General features: G+C 41.1%; 12 protein-coding genes across 12 annotated transcripts; 5 read left to right on the top strand and 7 right to left on the bottom strand.

Moving 5' to 3' along the window:
* Positions 1-1267: 1267 nt before the first annotated feature.
* Positions 1268-2878, top strand: V1514DRAFT_169723 (Acetokinase family-domain-containing protein). Its single transcript, XM_066924558.1, has one exon. The coding sequence runs from the start codon at positions 1501-1503 to the stop codon at positions 2758-2760; it is 1260 nt and encodes a 419-aa protein (XP_066785315.1). The 5' UTR covers positions 1268-1500; the 3' UTR covers positions 2761-2878.
* V1514DRAFT_169543 (cytochrome c oxidase assembly protein COX16-domain-containing protein) lies at positions 2879-4147 on the top strand. The gene is made up of 3 exons (XM_066924557.1): positions 2879-3398; positions 3464-3532; positions 3612-4147. The coding sequence occupies exons 1-3, from the start codon at positions 2997-2999 to the stop codon at positions 3705-3707; spliced, it is 567 nt and encodes a 188-aa protein (XP_066785314.1). The 5' UTR covers positions 2879-2996; the 3' UTR covers positions 3708-4147.
* V1514DRAFT_325383 (methyltransferase-domain-containing protein) lies at positions 3732-5819 on the bottom strand. Its single transcript, XM_066926611.1, has 3 exons — positions 5389-5819; positions 4171-5288; positions 3732-4119 (listed from the first exon to the last, which is right to left on the bottom strand). The coding sequence occupies exons 1-3, from the start codon at positions 5422-5424 to the stop codon at positions 3822-3824; spliced, it is 1452 nt and encodes a 483-aa protein (XP_066785313.1). The 5' UTR covers positions 5425-5819; the 3' UTR covers positions 3732-3821.
* Positions 5820-5970: 151 nt separating this feature from the next.
* Positions 5971-7515, top strand: V1514DRAFT_169487 (uncharacterized protein). Its single transcript, XM_066924555.1, has 2 exons — positions 5971-7097; positions 7163-7515. The coding sequence occupies exons 1-2, from the start codon at positions 6055-6057 to the stop codon at positions 7203-7205; spliced, it is 1086 nt and encodes a 361-aa protein (XP_066785312.1). The 5' UTR covers positions 5971-6054; the 3' UTR covers positions 7206-7515.
* V1514DRAFT_350294 (Formamidopyrimidine-DNA glycosylase N-terminal domain-containing protein) lies at positions 7475-9184 on the bottom strand. Its single transcript, XM_066929402.1, has 2 exons — positions 9064-9184; positions 7475-8949 (listed from the first exon to the last, which is right to left on the bottom strand). Exons 1-2 carry the CDS (start codon positions 9079-9081, stop codon positions 7825-7827), a joined length of 1143 nt encoding a protein of 380 aa, XP_066785311.1. The 5' UTR covers positions 9082-9184; the 3' UTR covers positions 7475-7824.
* A 49-nt stretch (positions 9185-9233) lies between these two features.
* V1514DRAFT_325377 (PalH/RIM21-domain-containing protein) lies at positions 9234-12423 on the bottom strand. The gene is made up of 2 exons (XM_066926610.1): positions 12198-12423; positions 9234-12136 (listed from the first exon to the last, which is right to left on the bottom strand). Exon 2 carries the CDS (start codon positions 12117-12119, stop codon positions 9528-9530), a length of 2592 nt encoding a protein of 863 aa, XP_066785310.1. The 5' UTR covers positions 12120-12136; positions 12198-12423; the 3' UTR covers positions 9234-9527.
* A 523-nt stretch (positions 12424-12946) lies between these two features.
* On the bottom strand, positions 12947-14429 carry V1514DRAFT_169491 (uncharacterized protein). Its single transcript, XM_066924556.1, has one exon. The coding sequence runs from the start codon at positions 14093-14095 to the stop codon at positions 13001-13003; it is 1095 nt and encodes a 364-aa protein (XP_066785309.1). The 5' UTR covers positions 14096-14429; the 3' UTR covers positions 12947-13000.
* Positions 14430-15541: 1112 nt separating this feature from the next.
* Positions 15542-16927, bottom strand: V1514DRAFT_276002 (Alpha/Beta hydrolase protein; the record flags this gene model as incomplete). The annotated part of the gene is made up of 4 exons (XM_066924913.1): positions 15542-16024; positions 16087-16254; positions 16309-16593; positions 16676-16927. 4 exons carry the CDS (start codon positions 16925-16927, stop codon positions 15542-15544), a joined length of 1188 nt encoding a protein of 395 aa, XP_066785308.1.
* Positions 16928-17148: 221 nt separating this feature from the next.
* Positions 17149-18951, top strand: V1514DRAFT_325365 (cyclin-like protein). The gene is made up of 6 exons (XM_066926609.1): positions 17149-17440; positions 17499-17583; positions 17657-17785; positions 17845-17968; positions 18038-18238; positions 18301-18951. The coding sequence occupies exons 1-6, from the start codon at positions 17202-17204 to the stop codon at positions 18633-18635; spliced, it is 1113 nt and encodes a 370-aa protein (XP_066785307.1). The 5' UTR covers positions 17149-17201; the 3' UTR covers positions 18636-18951.
* Positions 18952-19812: 861 nt separating this feature from the next.
* Positions 19813-20878, top strand: V1514DRAFT_325361 (Rhodanese-like domain-containing protein). The gene is made up of 3 exons (XM_066926608.1): positions 19813-20175; positions 20235-20503; positions 20585-20878. Exons 1-3 carry the CDS (start codon positions 19906-19908, stop codon positions 20661-20663), a joined length of 618 nt encoding a protein of 205 aa, XP_066785306.1. The 5' UTR covers positions 19813-19905; the 3' UTR covers positions 20664-20878.
* On the bottom strand, positions 20653-21459 carry V1514DRAFT_325360 (uncharacterized protein). The gene is made up of 2 exons (XM_066926607.1): positions 20900-21459; positions 20653-20837 (listed from the first exon to the last, which is right to left on the bottom strand). Exons 1-2 carry the CDS (start codon positions 21432-21434, stop codon positions 20698-20700), a joined length of 675 nt encoding a protein of 224 aa, XP_066785305.1. The 5' UTR covers positions 21435-21459; the 3' UTR covers positions 20653-20697.
* A 412-nt stretch (positions 21460-21871) lies between these two features.
* Positions 21872-22308, bottom strand: V1514DRAFT_265471 (uncharacterized protein; the record flags this gene model as incomplete). Its single annotated transcript, XM_066924796.1, has 2 exons — positions 21872-22162; positions 22237-22308. Coding segments are annotated over 2 exons (363 nt in total), but the record flags the coding sequence as incomplete, so codon positions are not given.
* Positions 22309-22472: the final 164 nt, after the last annotated feature.

The following is a 22472-nucleotide window of genomic DNA, read 5'->3' as shown; positions in this document are numbered from 1 at the left end:
AAGAGTACAATAGCAAAAATAAGCAGATTTAAATATTTTTTTATTACGACAGGATCAACATAAAGATAAATCTCTCTTTATTTTATTGAACAGTCGTGTTTCTGCTCGGGTTTTTCTACAAACGGGTTGGTTTTTCATATGCATATCTTTACAAGCAAGTCTAGATATAAAATGCTCTGTCAAGATTGATCAAGTCACTACTGGGCATTTGTCTATCAAGATTAACGTAGTGTGCTTGATGTTAAATACACAACTCTCTCAATATCAGAATGGAAAAGGTCTCGTACCCTATTACAAATGTAAAGTCACGTGCTGACTATACAAATAATTACGAATAAATTTCTTTATTCGTATAGTTAACTATTTGTAAATCGTAAAGGTTTATTCGTATCTTATCGTAATGGCAACTTACTATACGAATACGAGGTTCATAACCTGAATGGTAAATCAAGATGGCGTTACCAATCAACGATCCAGGAAAGGAAGAATCAAAAGTATTTTCTACTTCCTATTGACCACGAAGCTGGATCGGACCATGAATAGCATGTTGTGTGGACTGTGGGCCAACTTGGGATTTAAGAATTTTTATATAGTGATGCAGTACTGCAGTTTGTCAGGATGATGTCACATTATTTTACCTACATAAACAATTCCATGTTAGAACTAAGACCATATTTAATACATAACTGTAAATCTGAAATTTAACTTTGGATTCCAATTTGAATTAAAATATTAACAGAATACGTCTTGAAAAGTGTTAATGTGAAATTTGGGCATATTGTAAAAGCAAAAAAAAAAAAAAAAAAAATTAAAGTAGGTCCAAGCTCAATAAGCTTCGCAAAAATAAAAGTCTTGATAGTTACTCGATTTTGACCGGTTATTAACTTTTGGCAATAATCTTGAAAATTCTATTAATAAACAAAACAATAAATAACATAAGCAATATAATTTTCATGCGATATTTTCAAGTTACTATATCTATTTGGCCAAGGTACTTGCAAGCACCAATTATGTTTGTACCGTTGTGTCACTAGTAACTGCAATTACGGATTTAAAGAAATAGCAAAAATCATTATGAAAAACTTCAAAAAATTGAGTGCAAATAGGATGTTTTATTAGGAAAAAGAAAATTATTGTATACATTGAATATATAGTAGCTATATAGTTCAGAGCAAAATTGGAGGTCGCATACATGTACGATATAACAGTCGCTCGACATATGGTGTACGGCTTCATCGACAGCGCAAACGATTCACCGCACTCGTTAAGCTTAATACTTGAATCTCTTGTTAGAACATGGACTAAATGATTAATACGTGTAAAACAAATTCTACAGCAAGATGATGGTGATTGATCAATGACGTGAGCACGCCGCTGGGCGCCGCACTAAGTAAGAGTGGGCCGATCCGAGCTGCGGTTGTCGATTATATCAACACCGGGCAACGGTGTCTTGCTGATCTCGGTCATGTTTGCAACTACGCCTTTCGGAGTATAAAAATCATGCCTGCAATTCTCTGTCTTAATGCTGGATCATCCTCAGTGAAGTTTTCCATTTATTCAAGAGAGCACCATCCGCGGCTGCTGGTTATCGGTGCGGTATCAGGGTTGACCGCCGAGAGGCAATCCATTGACTATAAATCATTTAGCAGTGATGGCACGGTAATCGAGTCAATCCAAGACCAACAAGTTGACTGTCCGGATCATGATGCCGCGTTTAAGCTTTTTCTCGATCACCTTGAATCTCGAGCGGGTGAGCGCCGAGTTCTCAAGTCGGTTGATGACATCGGGGTGACCTGTCACCGAATCGTTCACGGTGGTGCAAATCCCAAGCCGCTGGTTATTACCAAGAACGTGTACGATGAGCTTGATATTCTTTCTGACCTGGCACCGCTGCACAACCAACGAGCTTTGGATATTGTTCATTCTTGCATCACCACACTAAAGCACACAAAAAACATTGCTTTCTTTGATTCGTCTTTTCACACCACTATTCCTGAGCACGTTTATACGTATCCGATGGATATTGAGACTCAAAGAAGAAACAAGATTCGCAAATATGGGTTCCATGGCTTATCCTATGCCTATATCACATCTGAAACCGCTGCCTTCTTGGGAAGGGACGTGACCGATCTTAACATCATTGCGTTGCATCTTGGCTCGGGCGCGTCGGCTTGTGCGATTAAGAAAGGCAAGTCGATCAATACGTCAATGGGTCTTACTCCGCTTGAAGGCTTGCCTGGTGCCACTCGTTCTGGAAGTATCGATCCTTCACTGATCTTCCACTACGTTGCGGATTCTTCAAACTTGTTAACCTCATCTACACGTGACGTTCATTTAACGGTTGCGGAAGATATTCTAAATCGTCATTCCGGTTGGTCAGCGATTACGGGTACCACAGATTTTGGCTTGATTACGCAGCGTGCGCAACAAGGCGATCACGATGCAAAGCTTGCGTTCGATATTTTTGTTGATCGTGTGTCATCTTTTGTTGGATCATATTTTGTTGCCTTGAAAGGACAGGTCGATGCATTAGTATTTGCTGGTGGTATCGGTGAAAAAGGTGCCGGACTTCGTGAAGCTGTGATTGAAAATGTTGGTTGCCTTGGGCTTGCATTGGATACTAAATTGAATACTAGTGTTTCAAAAAGCAGTGAAAAGGCAGTCATTATTTCAAAGGATAATGCCAAGATTAAGATTCTTGTTGTTCAAACCGATGAGCAGCTTCAGATGGCGAAGGAAGTGATTGCTGGAGAGTTTTGAGGAAAATTAGATATTTTGTATACTGTCCATATTGAGCATATTTAAAGGCTATTTTTTTTTTTTGCAAAATGACATGTGCGGTTTTTTTTTTATGGGGTGTATAATTATATAGAAATTCATTTTTGAAATGGCCTGGCTTATGCGTTCGTTTCAACTTTAAAAACGCGAATCAATTTAAAGGACCACACACATTGTTTAGTTCCTTAAAGTCTCTGCACGAATCCTTGAGGTAAACAATGTTACTACGACAGTGTATCAGGCATGTGCCATCGAGACAGGTATTATTGTCTCTACGACGACTAAACAGCGTGAGGTCCAATCCACCACCTGTACCACCGCCGCTTCATCATGACAATGCAAAAAATCCTGATAATAAGACTGCACAACCGGATTCAACTGAGACCTCTAAAGTTAACAAGCACAGAAAAATAATATTTGAAGAGGACAAAAGGTCAGAATTTGAAAAAATATTGACTAAAAATTATAACAAGCTTGCCAAGTTTTACAAAAACCTGGTCCGAAAGCAACCGTTCATTTTTTATGGAGCACCGTTTATGGTTCTAATTGTCGTTGGTTCTTACTACTTACAAGAACTCACAGAAATTAGATATAAAGTGTATGATTCAAAAGTTCACCAAGTAAGATAGTTTTATTTTTTTTTTTGATGTTGTGCGTTCAATGGTTGTGTCTAATTTATGACAAGGTGACAGATGGCGAGCTGGAACGAGATCTAAGGTTTAGACAAGGAAGAGAAACAAGAGAAGAATACTACGTAAGTTTATTGTTGATTCCCTATTAAAACTAAACAAAAACGTTCATGAAATTTTTTATATTAATTTGTTTCAACGCAGGATCGAAACTATAAGTTTTTGGAATCAGTGGCCAAGAAAGACTATGAAATTAAACGAATCGAGAGAAGGCCAGGTGATGCACCTGAAAGGTGGTAGCCCATGGGTTGATACTACAAATTCAAAATGACATGTCAAATATAGTAAAATTTTAAAAGGAAAAAGGGAGATAAAAAAAAAAAAAAAAAAACATGTGGAAAATCAAATTTAGATTTATCTTTTTTTATATATACATGGCTTCAAAATTGGCGTTTTTGGTTTGTCGTCGTCCTCCTTTTCAATGAATTTCTTTTTTTGTTTCTTGTTCCAACCCGATGGTGCTGATGAGTCGTTTTGATTGCTCGAGTCGGTTTTGTCTTCAAAAGGTTTATAAAAATCGAACCGGGCAAACATCAAATTCGAAATGTCTGTATCCTTATGAATAAATCCAAATTTTTTGATTGCTTCAACGAATTCTTCACCTTCAGTATCCGAGAATCTAGACTTAATTTCAGATATCCATAATTGACCTCTATAAAATCGTTAAAAACAAACAATAAAATTTTCAGTAGTTTAAACATACCTAGGCTTAAGAATACGATGAGCTTCTTTGATAAAATCAAGAAAATTTGTACCCATTAAAGAAAGACAAAAAATCACAATATGAACACTGTTATCTTCCAATGGTACGTGCTTAACATCAGCCACGGTCACGCGTTCATTTGACTTGGCTAGATCAAAACTATGAACCACAATGTTCGAACTGTTCCTGCCAAAGCTTTTCTTGCTGTTGTTTTTGGCACCAACAACATTGGCATTGGCATATTTGCTTGCGACTTGTCGAGACAGCTCTGCGTCTCCACAACCCATATCGGCAATAATTGTCGTGCCCGATCTATCCTTGGGCAATCCTCTTGGCGGAGGCATTGGCACTTTGGCTGATGACTTTATTCTATCCACAAAGTAATCAACCGGATTTTCAGGCCAGGACTGGATCTGCTGCCTAAACCCTTCATGATATTCTTGGTATAATTCAGGTTGCTTCACGATTAAATTTTTCGCTTCTTCAGAAGAAATCGTATACAACTTTTCATTAATCCATCGGAATCTAGAACCTGATAGCTTATTTTTCATTTTTTGTTGCAACGCGGTAAGTTTTACGGCAGGCTTTGAAATGTCAGTCGTCGAGGTTGGCGTTATTGACTTGATTGTAGGTTCATGATCCCGTTTTTTTTGATGTTTTCGGGCTAACTGATCCTTGCCGCTTCCTACATCAAGTTTTTGCTTCACCAAAGAATTTTGCTTGACATCCTTAGGTGGTTGAGCTGCAGGTACGACGGAACTCTTGGTTGTAATATTGCCAACAGGTCCCTTAAACTGCGATTCAAACAATTGCTGCAGTTCCTCACTACTGACTTTCTTCACTGATTCAGAATCAATATTCTGTTCTGATACTGCTTGATTATTATTGTTATTATTAAATGACTTGTAATTATTTTTTTTTCCGTCATCATGTAATTCATCATTTCTGTATCTTTTTTCAGACCGGTCGTTGTTGCGAGTTCGAGACTTGTTTTGCTGCTGCTGGGAGACCTTGTCTTTGCGTTTCCTTTTGGATCCGGATAATGATTCTTCAGCAACTGCAGATGGTACCGACCAGCCTTCTATATCAAACAATGCCATTTTATTCAAAAGCGGGTCCTCTTTTTTTTTTTTTTTTTTTCCAGAAAAACTGATTAGTCGCGATGAAATTCTGCTGGGAGGAAAGATTTTGGGAATTTAGGGTTTTTCGATCACAAACTATAACTTTATCAGAGCGAGAGCTGATCTCAATCATGACAAATATTCTATAAAATATTTACATGGAACAGGGATTGATAGCCAGAAATTTGCTGCATGCAGTACTTTGTATTGTGATTGCATAAACGTTTGTAGTTTACTCAACAAGAATCTTACCATCATTTAGTTAGTATCATTGTCTAAAGCTACACGTAACCAGAATTAAAAAAGGTAGTTAGTTACAACGCATAGTTAACAAGTTGAAAACATTATCCAACACTATCGAACGGAGAGTTTGGCTTTCTTGAACTTTACCAACCACCAGTTGCCTATTGGTTTATGATCTCGCATAAGAAGCTCACTGTCATCAGGGTTGCAAAAGCAATACAGAATTTGTTGTGACAAACTTGCTTATGGCTCCGTCTGGAGGAGGGGAGCGAGACTGCACGAGGCCTACCTTTAGTGAATGTAGGACATGTATCTAGCTGTTTATATATATGTATTTCTTAGTCACTGGAATTTGTTTTGGGTTAGTCTCATTACGTAATACGGCTGCTTACTTTTTGTCAGCTTCACGGCAATTCATCTCGAACCTTCGCGTTAAAACTTTTTCTCTATATAAACAACCGCATTCCAACAATCATACATCACACGTTTCATTTTTTTTTCTTTAATCACATAGCACGCCATGTCGTTAGATTCAAAAAAGAGCTTAGTGATTAGCATAATTGACTTCTTGCAGACGTCAATTTCTGATGGCACCGTATCCGCAGATGATAAGGACTCGGTTGAGGTTGCCGTCCAGTGCCTTTCCGACGTGTTCAACGTCGATACCACGCAGAAGCAAGATGTTCTAGGTCAACAATCGCTTCTTTCAATTTTTCAGGCATTTGAAAAAGTACGAGACCGTTCAGCCTCGTCATCGTCGCCATCAAGTGCTGACGCCAGCGCAAGCTCCGCCTCCGCCTCTGCTGCTGCTGCCACTGCGGATGATGCGGTTTCGGAACAGGACAAGGCCAAGGCTGAGGTTTTCAAGGCTGATGGCAACCGGGCAGTTGCATCAAGGGATTATTTGGCTGCCATTGAATCATATACGAAGGCGATTGCGCTTAACCCAACCAACAAGATTTACTACTCCAACCGTGCTGCCGCTTACTCGGCAAACCAGCAGCATGACTTGGCCGTGACTGATGCTGAAAAGGCACTTGAAATTGATTCCAATTATGCAAAAGCATATTCCAGACTTGGATTAGCAAAGTTTGCACTCGGTGATGCCGAGGGTTCGTTAAAGGCTTACAAGGACGGCATTGAAGTCGAAGGCGGCGAAGGTTCAGAAATCATGCGCAAGGGTTATCAGACTGCAAAGGCCAGAGTTGAGGAAGATGCTCGATTGGCTGTTCCGGCTGCGACTGAAGATTCAACGCCATCATCGCGTGGTGATGCTCGCACTGGTGGCGGCTTGCCAGACCTGTCAGCATTAGGAAACTTATTTGGTGGCGCTGGCTCTGGTGCTGGTGCTGGTGGCAATGGGGGTTCAGGCGGGTTTGATTTTGCATCATTGATGAACAATCCAATGTTTTCACAAATTTCACAACAATTATCTCAAAACCCGGACATGTTGTCCGGATTAATGAACAATCCGGCGGTTAGAAACATGGCTGAAAGATTCACGAACGGTGGATCCTTACCTTCACTGGACGAGATCCAAAACAATCCAGACGTTGCAAATTTGTAAGTCTTTTTTTTAATTTTATTTAATTTTTTTTAATGATGAGTACTAATTTGTTTTCTTTTAGGGCAAGACGGTTCATGGGAGGCAATCAAAATGGATCTAATTAATATGGTGTTGGTGTTTTTTCTCTTTTATTATATGAAGTACCCCTTTCTATGATCATGAATCTAATGTCACTCATGGCCAATGGTTAACACCCTTGTGATTGAAATTTTTTTCTTATTACGACTTTATAAATTTCAAGCGACGAAAACTACTTTATGAAACATGCACCCGTTGATGATTATCAACTTATTTAACAATCCAACTCCGATATTCAATTATAGAAGAGGATAAAAATTTAATCTGAGGGCATATACATGTTTCATTGTTCTTTGTTTTATTTTTTTTTTTTTTTCTTTGCCTTGTTCTTGAAAAGAAAATGCAACTTTAATCATGAAGGTTTTATCAGGTCGCATCCCATGTCGTAGTGATTTCGACGTTTATTTTACTTCAAATTGTGCTTTCATTTCGTTTTATGGCACGGAAAAAAAAAAAAAAAAAAAACTAACGATAATTATGAAATATGTACCGTTGATGATTTATAAATTATAAACAATCCAACTCCGATATTAAATATATAGAAGAGGATACAATTTAATCTGAGGTCATATTTCAAATTTATTATTATTATTTTTTTTTTTTTAAATTTGGAAACCTTGCTGCCAAGAATGAAATGGAATGGATTCATGTCGTTGTAGTCTTTGCCCGTTTCCTTGTACTCCGAACCTCTGACTTGATTGACCTCTCGCGTTTTTGTGGCGCCGGTTCTTCACGTTCTTCTGATTCTTGTTTGGAAATTTTTTCCTTAATTTGCAAATCAGGCACGTAACAACTTGTTCTGCCACCAACCGTCACGAAATCAACTTCGTACCCATCCGTCGTTTTCGGTCGTTGCCCGGTTTTAATTTTTTTACTCCATCGATGAATCATTAGCCAAGAAATCGGGAACGAGTCCGTGTTGCCCTCGGTTTCGACCGTGATTCGACAAATTTCAAGAATCGAGTTAAATAATTTAATCTTGTGATTGATTGATAATTCATTAACATATTGTTCGGGATGAATCCTGGATTGAAATAATATTTCATCAGCCATCCAATTACCAACCCCGGCAAATAATGATTGATCGAGCAACAAGCTCTTCACGGGGACTCTCTTTTTGGCGATCTTCTGTAAAAATTCTTGCTCGGTCCAGATTTGGTTTTGATGTTTTGAAAAATCAGGTCCGGATCGGATTAAAGGTTCAATTTTTTTCAACTGGGTTTCAACATATCCTGGCACGTCGTCTTGATCATCATCATCATCATCATCATCATGATCAATTTGTAATAACCTGATTCTTGCTAATCTTCTCGGATCAGTAAATGATACCTCCGTGCCATCATTAGTTATTAGTTCAAATTTTGAATATTTTGGTGGCCATTTGTCAATCTTTTTCGGTTCCGGTTTTTGACCATTTTTGGAATTTTCCATGACAACAAAATGAGTGTCAACTCCTTTGATATTGATCCATCCGGTCATGCCAAAATGCATCAACAATACATTATATTTTGACCTTATTGAATCACTAATTTCTTTGCTTGCCTCGGTTTTAACCACCATATTGTTGTTGTTGTTGTTGCTTACCGTGGTCGTGATCCAAAAATATTTGCCATGCCTTCCGACATGATCAATCTTATTATTTTGTAATGATTTCTGTAAATGATCAAAATCTGCAGACGGGAAAACTATTGAATCCTTAATATCTGGCAAAAATTTGCTAATCGTTTTGCCTTTTAAATTAGTAGCCAATAACTTGGCCGCATGTGCCACCTTTATCAATCATCAGCCTTTGAGTTATATAAATTTTTGAAAAATTCATTTTTCATTTTTTGTTTTTGCTTATATATACAACCAAATAATATGTATTAAAAAAAGACTTGTTACCTCTCCTAATTCAGGCATTTAAAACTCTCAAGACCCTTAACGGTGATGTCACTTGCGAAGTGGTCGCATCGCAAATTTAACGCGACCGAACCCGGGGTTTTTGAAAACGGCCGCGTTCACGTTGATTCTTTTTTTTAAAAAAAATTGAAATCATTCAAAATAAGAGGTTTCATGCATTTAACTAACAAAAATTCGAATTTTTTTTTCTACTAAATATAATAACAAAAAAAAAGATCCCAACTATGTACAACTCTAACTATTTCTTCAAATAAATAAATCAAAAAAAAAAAACTCCATCGAAATCCAAGCAAAGACCAAACAATAAATCAAAAAAAATAAAATAAAATAATAAAAAGTACAATGACGCCCAAGGGAAATGATAATAATATTAATACTAAGACCAAAATTGACTTATAAACCGCCAATACTGCTACTACCAATTCTCAATCCAAGGGTGCTCCTGATTATCTATCATTATTATGCTTGTGGTTATCGTCAACATCGTCAACGTCACCAGGCTCGGCGACATTAACAACCCAGTCACGAGCTCCAGTTAATCTTTCAAAAAATTGTCTTGTCCTTCCGGTATCCCTGGGTTCAAGAGTCTGATGATGACTATTACCAGTATCACCTGTATTGGTGGTGCTGTTGCCACGATGATCACGACGACTCGGCCTTGGCCGATGTGAATGGCTCACGAGAGCTCGAATTGGCGGATTTTCTGAAACCAGGGGAGCAATGCCGGCTTCCGGTAAATTCCGCAATGATGAATGCCGTTGCTGTCTTTCTTGTTGCCGAAGAGCTTCCTGTTGTCGTGAGGCGTTGTAATGAACATGGTACATTGGATCCTTCTCGTCCCAATAATCGCCATCATTATATCCCGGAATCCGTTCAAACGCTGGAGGCTGCTCGGCGTAATCACGGTTTAAAGATGAAGAACCTGCAGTGATCATGCCAACATGCGAAGACCGGCTATTTCGCAACACGGCCTCCGAATTGGCCGCGTCGCCGTACACCATGTAATCATCAAATTCATCTGAATCGCTATAACTATGACCGTGACCATGCTCATCAATATTTTCTTGCTCTTTCACGACGGAATCATCGTCATGCGCATCATTTCGTATTTGACGCCGCTTATTTTCAGTCATGCTTGATATAGGCGATGAGCGATGAACACTATTACTGGCACGATCGCCAGGTGGAGTTGACCGGATGTTGCCAGAATCACAAAATGACACGCTCGGAACTGGTGATCCTCGTGGATGACTGTTGGTAGATGGGCCACGTAATGCAGGTAATGGAACCGTAACATCAGCCGGTGACGTCGCCGATGTTGTAGAAGCAGCAGCAGCAGCAGCAGCAGCGGCTGAAGGCGTTATATATTGTGAAGTTTCCGGCCTCGATATGAAATGCGCAGGATAATTTATACCAGCATGATTGTCGGCAGAGTGAGCAAACGACGCAGGCGATGTTGAATGTGTTGAATATGACAGGCCACGCTTTAATGGATAAAAATGACGAACCCGACCGTTCTCCAGATTATTGACATCTTCAGTAGTGATGCTGGATGAGTTGTTGTTGACACGATATGTCGTTGCACTAGTGCCGGTGGTCGCTCGTGATATTGACCGACCAAATAATAACGCCACGCCGGATTCAAAAAAACTATACATGCTATGCGCAAACCCTGGCGAAGTCGAGTTTGCGTTATGGTCACTGTTGTCATCATCATAATCGTCGCTATTGACTCGTGTTTTGGATTCTTTTTCAGCATCAGCTAAACTAGTATCACCACTGCGCGTATCACGATCATTAACCTGGTCCTCGTTCGCCGTGCCATCGCGTTCCAGATCATTAGTGTGCGATCGCGCACATTGCCGCCGCCGCCTTCGTCGCTGGGGTTTATTAACGTTAGCTTGACTGCGCCATATACGTGTGCTATCATCATCGCCACCCGAAAACGACTCGTCATCATTTCGCGTATGGTCACGCCGATCATGATTCGTTCGCCGTTGCCCGCGACGCAATACCCGTGACGCTCGTGCGCCCCGACTGGTGCCAGTCTCAAGCATTTCTTCTTCGAAAACTTGCCGACCAAGGACTCCAGATTCTTGCATCTTGCTCTCAAGCGACTCGATGCGTTCAACCCATTCCCATACAACCACGCTGGCTGCTGCCGCGCCAACCCATCGCACGAAATCACCCCAGCCAGAGATCCATTGCCGAGAAATGTCAAGTAAAAAAAAAATAATCGGCGTTAAAACCGCCACGAGGGATAAGATTGCGAGCAACAGGTTTCGAGCGTGGTATGCGAACGCGCGTTTTGAGATTGAATAATACACCACGTAGCCGCAATATAACAACGACAGGATGATTTGAAACAAATATGCCAATGCCGGTATGGCGTCACGAAATGACTTGTCGTCGTCCTTAGTTGGCAGAAATGATTTGAGTGACCAGAACACGGTATCGATAACAATCAGCACCAAGCCCAACCACTTGATAATTTTTTTCTCCCGGTGCCTGGGGAACAACCTGATAAGCGTCTGCACCTGAGCCAACCATAAAAACACGTCTGAAATAACTTTGCAAATCTTAAGCACGAGTCCATCGTCCATGTATGACCGCAACTCATCAGCATCGTCGTAGTCCAGGTCGTACTGGGACTTTAAAATCTTGCTGGACTCCGCCAAGGCAATCGTAAGCGAAACCGCCACGGTCAAAGTTGCAATTTTTTGCAAATAAGGTCGACGCTGCGGCGTGACTAGTAACAGGCACAACAGAACCCAGGCAAGCACGGTGGTGCCCGCGATCGTGTACGCGACCGGGATGACGGACGAGTAGAACGGGTCTTTCAACGCTGACGAGCTAACCAAGGATGCATTTGACAACGATCCCGATATATGTGAGCATGCAGGTGAAAAAATGGCCGTCGGCGCGATCGTCTGCGTGGCTGATGGCATGATGAGCACGCCGGCAGGTAGAGTGTACGGAGTACATAGCGCGTGGTGGTTCGACGACGAGGTCGAGGTCGGATTCCGCCACAAAACCATGATTATGACGCAGATTCCTGATACAAGTTAGAGAGTTTTTCTGTCACATGGTTGCAGATTCTTGATTAGGTTGCATACGTCTATGATTATGATAAGTTGCAAATCGCAAACAAAACCCACCATCAGCGAGCGAAATGCCGATGGAGGAAGAGCTAAACCAATTGATTGCCTTAGTTGTAAGAAAGCGTAAAAAAGAAAACAAAAAAAAATATTCCGGGGCTTTGTAATATAAAAAAGGCGAATCAGTACGCAGTCAAGGTGAATTTGCGCCGGGGGTGGCCAAGGCACAAGCCTTCGACTTTTGACGGCGTGGCAAAACATCAAGCTTTGTGAACGCCGAATCACAACTTTATAATAGCCACAACGACCGATAAGATTACTTTTTGGTGGTTAACACCATTATGCACCAGAGAAATACGTTATACATAGTTTACAATATTTATTTAATAAAATCAAAACTGGTGTCGCATGCGAGAATGTTGCAACAAATTATCCCCCCGGGAAAATTTGCGATTGCAGAACTCGCAGGCAAACGCTTGATTCTGTTAGCAATTTTCTTTTTCGGTGTGGGTGTAGATCGTAAACAAGTTTACTTACGTTTATCTCGTTCGTGTAACGTGCTGACATGTCGTTTCAGGTGTTCTCGCCGCCTAAATTTGCGATTACATTGTGGACATTCAAATCTTTTCTCGTCTGCGCTCGCGTCCGTCGAACCCGATGTCACAGCTGTTGTGGTCGCCACCACCGCAGATGAACGCTGGCCTGCAATTTGACGAGATTGAACTATTATTGGTGCTCGTGACGTATTTGACGGACCAGGTTGTAAATGGGGCTGGTAATCTTAAACCAGGCAAAACGTTAAACGAAAGATCTTTTTGTTTTCATGAACAAAAAAAAAATAGAAACTTACATCTAGCATCATGTGGAGCTACAGGTTGCTGTTGCTGTTGATGATGATGATGCAGCAGCGGTTGTTGCGCAAGCAAACTACCACCAGCCAGGGCCGGATCAATCGCATTCGCTTGTGGATACTGATACCCATTTGACAATGCCTGGCTCATACCAGCTGCAGGTCCGCCTGGTACGATGAATTGATCGGTTTGATATACGTAGAAGGCACCTCCCGGTGCACCTCTCGGCGATTCAGACTGTTGCCCATTTTCCGGCTGTTGTAACCATTGTTGCTGCTGTTGTTGTTGTTGTTGTTGTTGATTTAATTGCTGAATTCCTACGGATGTCGATGTTGCGGTCGCTGTCGTTGATTGCTGATGTTGATCACCAGCATTTAGCTGAGATATTGGAGGTAACCGTGGAGGTTGCATTGGCTGCGAGTATGGCGCTTGTTGAGGCGAGGAATAATATGATATCTGGCTAGGATTAAAATGTTGAGCAGAAAGTTGTTGCTGCTGTTGATATTGATGCTGCTGTTGTGATGAATGAGAAAGAGGTTGTTGTTGTTGTTCTTGTTGCTGCTGTTGAAGAAACTGTGAGTGTTGCGATCCTTGATATGGGTACGACTGGTTCGACTGAGAATGAAACGAGTTCACTGTTGAAGGCGCAGCCGGCGGTGGTGGTGGTGGTGAATACTGCTGTTGGCCATGTTGTGAAGAAGCATGTGATGACTGGCTAAGTTGTGGCAGATTTTGAAAGTTCTGAATCGGCGGTTGAAGATGCGCGAGTGGTGCAGACGATACCATTGGTGTTGTCGATGGGGTTGCTGCAGTTGACGCAGATGTCGCAGTTATTGCAGACGTGGTTGTCGTCATGGAAGAAGCCGATGATGATGATGATGATGATGACGACGGCGGGCCTTGTTGGTCTGATTGTTGTTGTTGTTGGTCTGATTGTTGTTGTTGTTGTTGTTGTTGTTGTTGTTGCTGGTTTTGTTGCTGGTTTTGTTGCTGGTTTTGTTGATCGAGAATTGATTCTTGTTGAATCACTGACGTTTCATTATCCGAATCAGTCTTCACAGGCATGACTTCTGACTGTGGCAACTCTTTTTTTGCCTGAACCGGTGACTTGTTATTTTTGTGTTGCTGCCTGGTGCTATACCGGTCTTTTGTTTCTGTCTTGACCTAGGATTAAATTTTTAGTTAGCTAATGATTAATAACGATGTTTTGCATATTATCGTTATTTTCTTTTTGTTTACCTTGTCAGAAGTGTTGTTGTTATTGTTATTACCGTTGCTGTTGCTGCCGTTGTTCGAACCTGCTTCCGAATCACTTGATTTCTCGTCCTTAGGATCGACCAACCCAAGCAACGCAATGGCAGCATCAAATTCTGCCATGACGATGACCGTTAGCCAACTCAACAATCCTTTTGTCGATTGGCGATTAAGTAATCCTTCACCCGGATGGGAAAAAACAAAAAAAAAACGATATAATTGGTGGCAAGTGATGAAAACAAATGTAAGGAACTGACTGGCAACCCCCTGGAAAACGTGGTGAGGATTATGATTTCAGGAGAGCGAAGGGGGGCGGACGAAAGAAGGGCGGCGGGAATTAGTGAACTAGGGAAAAAAAAGAAGGGGTTTAAGTGCCCTAAAACCGCCAAAAGGAAAGGTTATATAATACTTTGGACTTGCAACTATTAATTAATTGTCCTCTGACGGATCAAAATACAAGCCGGGGCCGCCATGAAAAATCAAGCAAGGTCCTGAAGATTCAAAGAAGCCAAAAGGCAAAAAAAAAACTCATGGGCTGGAATGTTTGGCATTGTTTTCCATGCAAACGAATTCAGGTATTGGATTGATTGATTGCACCCAGGGGGTGAACCCGCCACCTCCTGAAAACAAAAAAAAAAAAAGTAACAGCACTACCACGGTCGACCCATATTTTTACAGGTCAAGTAACTTTAAACAATTCAATCAAGAAATTAAAAAAAAAGGCTTAGGCTTCTTCTTAACCCACGCTAAAACGCATGATCAATTAAAAACGAGACTGGACCCCGGCAATGAATCAAACGTGTAACCATGTGCTCTTCTGCTTATTATTCCGCCTGGCAGCCTTATGCAAACCATCCATCCATCGGCCACGCCGTCCGCCTGGCTCCTTCTTTTTTGTTGCTTTTTTAACCCAGAATTGTACCTCATGGGTTACCTGCGACATGCACTAAAAAAGTTATCCCCAGTATTTGCACCTTGTATACAGGCAAACGGCAAACGTGCCCTGCGCAATATTATACTCAGGAGACGTGCTTCTCAGGGGGCCCACATCACATCACATCAGGGGGTACTTTATACAGTGCAACGGTCTACAACGGTGTTATACTGTAACCACATTCTACCATAACCTACAAAAAAAAAATAAATACAATTCCCAGAAAATAATCTAATGCATACAGTAACATCCAATCCAAAAAAAATAAAAAAAACCAATCATGCAAGAATTTAAAACAAGCCGTACACCGGCTGCTAAAGTTTTTAATTGTAAACTCTGCCCGAGTAGGCATCAAAAATAGTTTGCAACTTTGACCCGACCCAACCCGATCTCGAACCTGTGTTTTCGACCTTATCAATTCCCAAAACTGTTGGGTCGTCAATGTCATTGCCGTTGAGGTTATTACTATTGACGCTAATGCTGTCATTGTCAACCTTGTCCACGCCCAACATCTTTGGGTCATTAATGTCATTGTCATCATCATTCTTAGTGACCGTTAAACCACCTGCATATTTTTTGGAAGCATCATGTTCGCGTAGTTCGCCTTTCTCTTCCGTGCCCAAGTACTGGGTCGCAAACTCGATCACGGCCACGTCCGTGATGGACATGTGCCGGCCTTCAATGGTGCGAAAATGAGTCCTGCCTGATTCACCTAGTTCACGCAAGCCAAGCCAGTCTTGCTTGTACAACTCCCTGTTTTCCAGCATCGTCAAGCTACCGGATTTATTGTCCACATTTGCAAACCACTATATTTATTTTTTGATTAGAAAACTTATCTATATATATATATATATATATATTCACTTACAGCGCTTTCCTTGGGAACAACCGTCTCGTCTTTTAAAAATAAGTACATCACTAGTTGTTCCAACGATGCCAGGTTGGCCTTGTACGTTTCGTTCTTAACTTCACGTTCGTTGTTAACGTCGGCAAGGAAAGCAGACCGTTCCAGGTACTCCTCAAATCTTTCTGTGTCCTGTTTTTATCACATTAGTTTCAAAAAAAAAAGATTATAAATTCCGATACATACCCTGTAATACTGGGCCACGGTGACACTGTCCTGTGCGTAATAGCTGTAGGCCTGGTATTTTAATGCCGCGTTACGCCGCCTGCAAATAAAATCTCGTTTGTCGCAAGGTGGGAAATCAAACACGCCGTTATGAGGTGATCCAAACGTGAGCAACTTGCCCACCGGCGGACTGTTGCATCTTTCCACGTATGCCCTCAGGAAGAGGCCGCCCTGCGAGAATCCGACGCCGTCAAATCCGGAAGATAATTCCGGAATGCTGGCTAGTTGATCACACACGTACGCAAGCTGGCAAAAATTTAATTTTGTAAGCATCAACATGAAATAACAAAAAAACTGGATAAAGCAGTATGATGGATTAGGCCCATACCTGATCGTCAAGCTTTCCAAACAAGGATTGCTTGCTGTCTTTTTCTGAATCCGGATTGACATAGACGCTATGAATGAAAATGCCCGGATAAATATCCTTGATGATTTCAGAAACCCTGGTCATGCCATCCGAGTCGTAACTGTCACCCAGGCCATGCCATATCACCACCGGACGTGGCTTCGCGACCACAACATGGGTGACAAAGCACAGCACGAGCACAGCAACGAATCCGAACCGTTGATGTAACTGCATTGTTTTCAAACCCCTGGTCAAATTTTAATAACGAAAAAAAAAAAAAAAAAAAAAAACGGAATGCAATAAAGACGAAGACGAAACCGGGGGCAAAGTGTGACAGTCTCGGAGGGTACTTATATATTGGATTATTATTATTAAACGTCCAAGCGGCCCCCCCCTGGCAACTTGCAAGTTACAAGCCCCTGGCTCCAAGTAACAGAATCTCTCACTTCACGAACCACTAGAAATGCATATTTTGCAAGGGGTAGAAAGTAAAATAAAATAATTTATAATGTCGTCACATACGCCGTCGACACCTCACTCGACTTCACCTCATTCCGGGTCGGCATCATCTGGCAAGCCCCTGCCGTTTATAATCCAACTATCTCGGCCGTACCTGTCCGCCCAGCAGATCAGACAACTTGAACACGACACCACGGCAGCTTCGTCGTCTTCATCAACCGCATCAACATTGCAGGCAAAGTTTAGTGCATTTCAACTTATTTTAAATTTGGGTGAATATGTTCGATTGTAAGATGGATCATGCATTAATCAAAACCAACTTTTTTTAATCATGGGGCGTATATAGTCCGATTCGAACCATGGGCACCGCCATGATTATTTTTCAACGATTTTACTTGTTCAACAGTATTCAAGATTTTCCTTCAACATTGGTATGACCCAAAAAATGAACTCGTTCATTTGCGTTAATTAACACTCTTTTTTTTTTTTTTTTTTTGGTGAAAGGACACGGCACATGCGTGCCTATTTGTGGCCTGTAAAATGGAAGACACGTTAAAAAAATTAAAGGATATCGTCGTGGCATCATATTATTTAAAATACCCAAATTCAAATGATCTGAACCTTGATTCTCCGGTATGTTAAACAAACTTACCTAAACAAAAAAAAAATAATTATAGTTAATATCCCATAAGGTTCTGGAAGAACAACGACGGAGGTTGATTGCCTTGGAACGACATGTGCTGGAAACAATGTCGTTCGATTTCCGCATCCGTCATCCGCAACCGTACATTATCAAATTTTGCAAATTTCTGAACCGTGCGTGTTAATCTCTCAAGATTTTTTTTTTTAAAGATAAATTATCTTAGATTTTTTTAAAAATTTTAGTACCCTCCGATATGGGAAAGACGGCATGGCTGGTTTGCATCGATTCATACAAGACGTTGGCACCGCTCAAAAACACGCCTGCCGCGGTTGCTTTGGCGTGCGTGTACGTGGCCTGCGCGTTAAACCAGTCTGATGATGCTAATAATAGTGGGTTGGACGTGCATCCGGCTCGGTTTAACATTCCAAACGAACAATTTGAAAGTATGTGGCATTTTTTTTAATCATTACTTTATCCATTTTTCTGATGTTTTTTTTGACTGCAGGCGTGATTTTGGATCTTTTGGAGTTTTACATTGATTGGTTACCTCAAGCAATCCTGTATCAGAAATATAAAGATCCAGGTTTGTTTATGGAGATTCGAATCGAATTCAACAAACGTCTGTCATTGACATCATCAACATCACCACCATCATCCGTATCCCATCGTTATTATCAACCTCACCATGAGTCAAATAATAGTAATCACAATTACGGCAGGCATCGAGTTCAACATGATGCTGACTTGATATTACGAGACCTTACCGCCGGTGACAAGGGCACGGTTAGGTTCGTGATCGATGCCGACAGGGAAAGGGTGGAACGGGAATGGTTTCATTGAATTCAAGCCTCGATTGCACAGAATAGGCACGCCTATTTGTAGTTTTTTTTTTCTCTGTATCATACGGCGGCTATATATATGTTTGATGACAAAAAAAATTTCAATTCAAACCAGGCATTAATTTAATTAAAAATCTACAACGAAACAACCGAGTTAAAAATCTAGAGATAATATAGCTCTTGTAACAACAAAATATTGAGTTTCTCAGTATCACCGCATAAGGTGAGATATTACAAAAGAGAAAACAAAATACAATACAATATGAATTTCTTGTCATTATAAAATTATAAATATTCCAGGATATGTTGAATGTCTCTTGCATAATAAGAGTAACGTGTGACGAATCTCGTGCCGTCAACTTGATGGATAAAGCAAACAAAACTTTTGCCCATACATGATGGACTGGCACGGTTGCAAGTATTACCCATATTGAGTTTATTATTGTCCGCATATTTTCCAGTTGATAACAACAGCGATGCTAGCGTGACGGCCTGTCAATGTATCAATACATGAAGCACCGCGGGCGCCATAATGTTAAAATTCGCAGGTTGTTACACTTGGCCGGCGGCTCTTCCGACATGACTTTACTATGGCTATTCCAGCCCGACCCCTACGCCCGCCCGTTAAAGTTAACGACTCCGGATGCTTCAGATTTGTAAAACAGGGCTTCGTGATTATACCGAATGGACGCTACTTCAGCTCAGCGCCGACGCAATTGCATGACTACGGAACAGTCATGTTGAGTACAGCGTGCGCGTGTATTGTTGGAGCAGTGTACGGAGAAAGTGGCGCGATAAGGGACATGAGGACAATTGGTAGTTGTTATATTCTTTAATTCCCAGATCCAGTAACTGGCTGCAAAAATTCGAGTTATTCTTAATTCAGACGACGAGCTGGACATGCAGGGCAAACGTTCGTTTTGTTATACTTTAACCATATCGTAACCCAAGTTATTATTGAGTGTATTGAAATTAGATAAAGGTGATTAAACTGGACTGGGCATTAGACCATTGGGTTACACGTTTGCGAATCAGTTGTAAATGCCATGCCATGCAATAGTTACAAGTTGCGAGATGCTTTGTTTACCAGTGAACCGCCGTCAATTAATAATATTAATGCAAAAAAAGCTTAACTAAGGATTTGACGCAATTGTCGCCAATTGGAACAATGCCAATTCCCACATTCAAACCCAACACTGAACGCCAAAATTTATTTATTTATCTTTTTTCTTTTTCTATTTTTTTTTTTTTTTTTCCCGTTTTGAAGAATAATGGCATTGATTGCGAGAACTTTGTTGCGACCGGCACGGTTTAGTCGGCAATTAAGTACTGCTGCTACCGGCCGGCAAACCACGACTACCGGCATGACGACCACGATGATGATGGTAATGCGGTCATCAGCCAATGTCGGCATGCGGATGGCGCAATTACCAGTGTTGACTACAAGGAGAACAATTGTGGCTCAAAAAATTGAATCTGTTCGGTTTTTCCAGTCTGGTCAGGTGGAAGTGCCGCCAGCAAACGAGTACCAATATGAAGATGTAAATTAAAAACCAAAAAAAAAAAAAAAAAAAAATATAAAGACTAACCATATAAACAGATCAAGAAACTAACTCAAAATCCAAACCCGGACAAGATCTTGATCGACGTGCGCGAACCGGCCGAGTTGGCAGCGGAAGGGTACATTCCAAGCGCCATTAACATTCCATATAATTCTTCACCAACCGCGTTATCCTTACCTGAAGACGAATTCGAACTCAAGTTTGGATTTAGCAAGCCTAATAAGGATAAGGAATTGATTTTTTATTGTCTCGGTGGCGTGAGATGTAATTATTCGCAAGAACTGGCCGGACAGTTTGGATATGCCAGGTACGCGATTTTGTTTATTTCAGGTGGTTTAGAAAGAGCGGGGAATGAAAATAGTATCAAGGCTAACAGTATAATTTAAAGACGAGCAAACTACTTGGGTTCATGGGAAGACTGGGTCGCCAGAGAGAAAGCAGCAGCTGCCGAGAAGGTCAACAAGTAAAAACCAAATTTAGTAGAAATTAAATATACAACAATTAATCTGATCGACGACTGAACGGCAATTGCTTGCGTTCTTTTGATGCGTTTTTTTTGCGCCTTCGTTGGATCGCCCTGTCCACGTCGGATTGCTTCATTTCGCTGAATTTTTTGGTTAAAACCAAGTTTCGTTTTTCAGCTGCGGTAAAAAAATAAATGGGTTAGAAGCATGTATACATGTATATATTTGTAGAAACTTACATTTTTTCAAAAAGAATGGCTTCTTGCCCTGCTTGACCAGTTCTCGCTCTTTTTGTTCTTGCTCCTTAATAACCTTGCGTTCAAAATCTTTGCGTTGGTTCGATTGCAACTTGGATTCCAATCCTTGCATGTTTCTGCGCAACTCCAAAGTTTCGGTTTCGGTTCGGGCACGAGCGTTGGACTTGTTATCAAGGTCGTCACGCAAGCGGCCGATTTCTTGTTTCATTATGTCATCCAAGAATCCATAATTTTTGCGAAACTGGCTGGCATCAAACTTGCCGGCAGATAATGATTCAAATCTGGGATCACGGCGTTGGATTTTAACCGGCATGTCAGTCACGACCTGACGAAGCCGGCCAACCGGTCGCTTGGACGAGATCTCTTGTGGCGCGTTTTTGGAAACTCGTTTGAGTTGTTGTTGTTGAGATGATGATGATGATGATGAAAGTGAAACCCGTGAATTTGTGGCAACTCCATGATCTCGATCACTACTATCGGTCTGTGTTTTTTGTCGCTTATGAGCTCGTGCAGACATTATGGTGCAAGTCAATTGATTGTTTCGATATCGTGATTTGGAGGCGAACAAGTCTCGATAAATTTGCCCGTGCGGCTCGGCACTGTCAAAACATGATTTGGATATCAAGTCAACACAACAACAGCAATATATTATAATACAGTATTATAATATTATAATAATATTATAATACAGTATTATAATATTATAATAATATTATAATATATATCTCGATAAATCACACACCGTAATTACAACTCGTGGTTAAAAAAAATAAAAAATAAAAAATAAAAAAAAACCAAAGGCACTGAGTGCGGTTTAAGATTACAAACCTCAATTATTTTAAATTTTATTAAATGAAACCCATATTTACAAATTAATATTTCAATTCATGTTCCGCTGCTGTCCAGCTGCTGGGTCTGCTCTTTGTGGTCCTCCTGTTGCTGCTGCAAGCCAAATCTTTGCAATACAATCTCGGCATCACGCACGCTTTCATGCGCATGCCGAATGCCAACCGATTCAGCCTTGGAGTTGATCACCATGGCCAACATGTTTGCGTCTTGTAACGCGGCAACTTCCTGGCGCAATCCAACCGTGGCTGATTCCAATCCGGCAAACAATGCGCTCGTTTCGGTTTTAAATTTCTCTTTCCGTTCTGGTATTGATAGTTCCGTCGTCGTCGTCGTCGTCGTCGTCGAATTGAGGGTTGCCAATGCAGCCGACGCGTGACCTAGCAGGCTGACGATTTGCTTTTATCATATGTTATCAATCCGTTTAGCCACATCAAACTCGGCGTCGCCCTGGTTTTGGCTTGAAAACATACCTCGTCAATACGTTGCAGGTTGGCAAGATGTGCTGCCGCTTGAGCAGCAGCGGCAACAGCCGTCGTAGTAGTACTAGCTGCTGCTGATGGTGTTGTTGCAGCGTCATTACTACCTGCATTCTTGTCTTCTGGCTTTAAGCACATCAAGAATATATATATGTGTTGTAGATCCGAGGCAAGAAAGAGTGTTTAAACCATCGTGAAACTCGAGAAAACCGCGTATATTGACTGATTGA

The sequence above is a fragment of the Lipomyces japonicus genome (genome assembly GCF_038497905.1).
Source record: "Lipomyces japonicus strain CBS 7319 unplaced genomic scaffold V1514scaffold_5, whole genome shotgun sequence".
Classification (NCBI taxonomy): Eukaryota; Fungi; Ascomycota; class Lipomycetes; order Lipomycetales; family Lipomycetaceae; genus Lipomyces; species Lipomyces japonicus.
Note: the sequence above shows the minus strand (reverse complement) of the source record. Positions and strands in the feature narration are given on the sequence as shown.

What these genes read in the sequence shown, in the direction of transcription:
- V1514DRAFT_169723 (XM_066924558.1), top strand. Translation starts at nt 1,501, where the DNA reads ATGCCTGCAATTCTCTGTCTTAATGCTGGATCATCCTCAGTGAAGTTT.
- V1514DRAFT_169543 (XM_066924557.1), top strand. Translation starts at nt 2,997, where the DNA reads ATGTTACTACGACAGTGTATCAGGCATGTGCCATCGAGACAGGTATTA. An exon ending in ATGATTCAAAAGTTCACCAA is followed by an intron (nt 3,399 to 3,463) that starts GTAAGATAGTTT and finishes ATTTATGACAAG; the next exon opens with GTGACAGATGGCGAGCTGGA. An exon ending in AAACAAGAGAAGAATACTAC is followed by an intron (nt 3,533 to 3,611) that starts GTAAGTTTATTG and finishes GTTTCAACGCAG; the next exon opens with GATCGAAACTATAAGTTTTT.
- V1514DRAFT_325383 (XM_066926611.1), bottom strand. Translation starts at nt 5,424, where the DNA reads ATGATTGAGATCAGCTCTCGCTCTGATAAAGTTATA. An exon ending in CTCGCTCTGATAAAGTTATA is followed by an intron (nt 5,289 to 5,388) that starts GTTTGTGATCGA and finishes AAAAAAAAAGAG; the next exon opens with GACCCGCTTTTGAATAAAAT. An exon ending in CATCGTATTCTTAAGCCTAG is followed by an intron (nt 4,120 to 4,170) that starts GTATGTTTAAAC and finishes ACGATTTTATAG; the next exon opens with AGGTCAATTATGGATATCTG.
- V1514DRAFT_169487 (XM_066924555.1), top strand. Translation starts at nt 6,055, where the DNA reads ATGTCGTTAGATTCAAAAAAGAGCTTAGTGATTAGCATAATTGACTTC. An exon ending in AATCCAGACGTTGCAAATTT is followed by an intron (nt 7,098 to 7,162) that starts GTAAGTCTTTTT and finishes GTTTTCTTTTAG; the next exon opens with GGCAAGACGGTTCATGGGAG.
- V1514DRAFT_325377 (XM_066926610.1), bottom strand. Translation starts at nt 12,119, where the DNA reads ATGGTTTTGTGGCGGAATCCGACCTCGACCTCGTCGTCGAACCACCAC.
- V1514DRAFT_169491 (XM_066924556.1), bottom strand. Translation starts at nt 14,095, where the DNA reads ATGCCTGTGAAGACTGATTCGGATAATGAAACGTCAGTGATTCAACAA.
- V1514DRAFT_325365 (XM_066926609.1), top strand. Translation starts at nt 17,202, where the DNA reads ATGTCGTCACATACGCCGTCGACACCTCACTCGACTTCACCTCATTCC. An exon ending in AAGATTTTCCTTCAACATTG is followed by an intron (nt 17,584 to 17,656) that starts GTATGACCCAAA and finishes TTTTGGTGAAAG; the next exon opens with GACACGGCACATGCGTGCCT. An exon ending in TCCAAACGAACAATTTGAAA is followed by an intron (nt 18,239 to 18,300) that starts GTATGTGGCATT and finishes TTTTGACTGCAG; the next exon opens with GCGTGATTTTGGATCTTTTG.
- V1514DRAFT_325361 (XM_066926608.1), top strand. Translation starts at nt 19,906, where the DNA reads ATGGCATTGATTGCGAGAACTTTGTTGCGACCGGCACGGTTTAGTCGG. An exon ending in ACGAGTACCAATATGAAGAT is followed by an intron (nt 20,176 to 20,234) that starts GTAAATTAAAAA and finishes CCATATAAACAG; the next exon opens with ATCAAGAAACTAACTCAAAA. An exon ending in GGACAGTTTGGATATGCCAG is followed by an intron (nt 20,504 to 20,584) that starts GTACGCGATTTT and finishes TATAATTTAAAG; the next exon opens with ACGAGCAAACTACTTGGGTT.
- V1514DRAFT_325360 (XM_066926607.1), bottom strand. Translation starts at nt 21,434, where the DNA reads ATGTCTGCACGAGCTCATAAGCGACAAAAAACACAGACCGATAGTAGT. An exon ending in GCCATTCTTTTTGAAAAAAT is followed by an intron (nt 20,838 to 20,899) that starts GTAAGTTTCTAC and finishes TTTTTACCGCAG; the next exon opens with CTGAAAAACGAAACTTGGTT.